General features: G+C 41.4%; 1 protein-coding gene across 1 annotated transcript in view; it reads left to right on the forward strand.

The window, feature by feature from the left end:
- The first annotated feature begins 1,237 nt into the window (after positions 1-1,237).
- The window catches only part of LOC138046418 (uncharacterized), a 1,991-nt gene continuing 728 nt past the window's right edge, over positions 1,238-2,500 (forward strand). Inside the window, exon 1 of the mRNA XM_068893056.1 lies at positions 1,238-2,330. Within this exon, the coding sequence (XP_068749157.1) occupies positions 1,238-2,330 (1,093 nt within the window). The remainder of the gene's footprint in view (positions 2,331-2,500) is intronic.

A 2,500-nucleotide genomic window follows, 5' to 3' on the forward strand; every position in this document is an offset into this window, starting at 1 on the left:
AATAACTCTCTTGGAAAATTACAAGATGACATGCATTTTGTTTGGGGTGAGGAGATTAATATTTTTTATTAATGAAAGTAAGAGGCAATGATGAAAACCGACCGAGCTAGATCTCTCTGTGCACCACTAGCTGAAGTGTGTGGAAGGGATGGGAAAGAATATGGATTACTGCAGCTGCAGGTCTATTAAAATAAAACACAGCTTACATTCCACAGGTGAGTGTACATGTCACCGTGCTGCAGACAAATAAACAACACCAAAAGTGTCTGCTAGCGCTAATCACTCAACAAAAATGTTGATTATTGGAGCAGCGACCTCTAGTCTTGACCTGTGGAATGTGACCTGTATTTAACAGACCCGCCTTCATTGCAGCTGTCACACGAGTCAACAGCGCCACATACAACTGCTAAATCAACCACATCAATAGTCTATGAACCCCATTGAACAATTTTATAATTTGTAACACAATCTGACATGGTGAAAACATTGAACAACAGTAACAATACTCGCGTCAGGGAATTACAATTGTGAGACGCCAAAATGAACCAAAACGAAAAGGTACGTACGAAATAAAATCACTTAAGGACCTTTACGGCTTTCAAACAGCATTATATCCTTCTATATTAGAGCGATCGCTAATGCCAGAGGTCGTGGAAAGCCAACGTAGCTTTAATTGGAATCGAGGCCTGATGTAGATCACCGTGCAACGTGAAAAAACGGCGAATTATTTTTGACTGTTATGCTTGTTAATTTGCGGCTGCTTCTTACGGAACAGCTACAATTTTGAAAATGATTTAAACACGACTTCTGTTCTTCTTCTGGCCCTCCTCACTAGCCGCCATCTTTCTTTCGACATTAAACCAATTAGAGTTCATGTGAGAAAAGCACCAATCAGCGATCTTTTTAGTTCACTGTGTGCCAGGGTCTTCTCAAGACCCGCCGCCATATTGAAAGCCGAGAAGACCCTGGGAACGAGGTTGTGACAGCGTTTGGTTTTTAAACTCGTGGATAAACGGGTTTCTTGCGGGGACTCCGATATGCAAATGTGTCACTCACTCAGGTGTAGACACTGTTCGTAATTAGTCGGCCCGAACGAGACTGCCCGGACCCGAGGCCATGTTAGAATAGTAACCGCGCAATCAGCGTGCATGCATCTGGGCAGCCCGCATTGATTGTGCATTGCATTGGGATGATTTTGTAGCTTTTACACGACCATCATCTTCAGTTCACTTCCAAAATGGCGCTGGTTGGCTTACTGGTTGCTCTCAACATTTATGGATTTATTTGCTGTCTTCACTTTAGAAGCCTTGAAATCGCTCTAAAGGAAAGACATAGTGCTTTTAGTTTAATATGTCGACAACCAGTGGTCTCAAAAGCCATAAGTTCTACGAAAATCCGCGTTTCTTTCAAGCATCATGGCTTTCGCCCACTCAAGCCGTACAATTACCGTTATCTGTTTGTACTTTTCCTGCTCACTGCCAACGACATTCAGTTGAATCCTGGCCCTTTCTCTGATAGCATTAAAATATCATCATTTAATGCTAGAAGTATTGTGAACAAGCGACTTCAGCTGCAGACGCATGTTTCTCTAGTGAATCCTGATATCGTTGCCATTACAGAAACCTGGTTGCATAATGGTGTCAACGACGGCGAAATCTTCCCTGATTCATACATCGTTTATCGTAAAGACCGTGAGAGCAGAGGTGGTGGAGTCTTATTAGCAATCAAGTCGACCTTTCATTGTTTTCGTCGCTGTGATCTAGAGACCGAATGTGAGATATTGTGGTGCGAAATTCCTGTCCGTGGTTCTACTTCATATTTTTTTGGAGTATTTTACAGGCCCCCGAACAGCGATATCAAGTATCTTGAGGAACTATATAAATCATTGGAAAAAGTTCATTTATTATCTGTGAAGGTTAAAATTATCTTAACGGGTGACTTCAATTTCCCCGACATTGACTGGAATTTAACAGCTCCATTCCAGCCTAATTCTCTACCTGATTATTTCTGTGATACTATCATGAACTACTTTTGTCTCACACAATCTATTGATACGCCAACTCGCGGAGATGCGATACTCGACTTAGTTATCTCAAACTGTCCCGAAAATTTAATGGACGTGGATGTTTGTGACAGCCTTGGATCATCGGATCACAATATTGTTTATTTTAATTTGGCTGGAAAACTATCTCGTCCGTACCAAGCTCCCAAATTGGTCTACGACTACAAAAATGCAAATTGGGAGAGTTTTCGCAATGATTTATCAAGTGCCCCATGGGACTCTATTCTAAATGAGAACAATGTTGACGATATGTGGAATGACTGGAAAGGTTTATTCATGCGAGCAGTTCAAAATAACGTCAGTTCAAAAAAAATCAAACCAAGAAGAAATGTTCCATGGATAACGTCCGAAATTCGTAAATTGTTTCGAAAGCGTAAGCGTTTATGGCGGAAAGCAAAGGCCACTCAATTGCCAAGTGATTGGAATAAGTACAAGCAG

Source organism: Montipora capricornis, chromosome 4, assembly GCF_036669925.1.
Source record: "Montipora capricornis isolate CH-2021 chromosome 4, ASM3666992v2, whole genome shotgun sequence".
Taxonomy (NCBI): Eukaryota; Metazoa; Cnidaria; class Anthozoa; order Scleractinia; family Acroporidae; genus Montipora; species Montipora capricornis.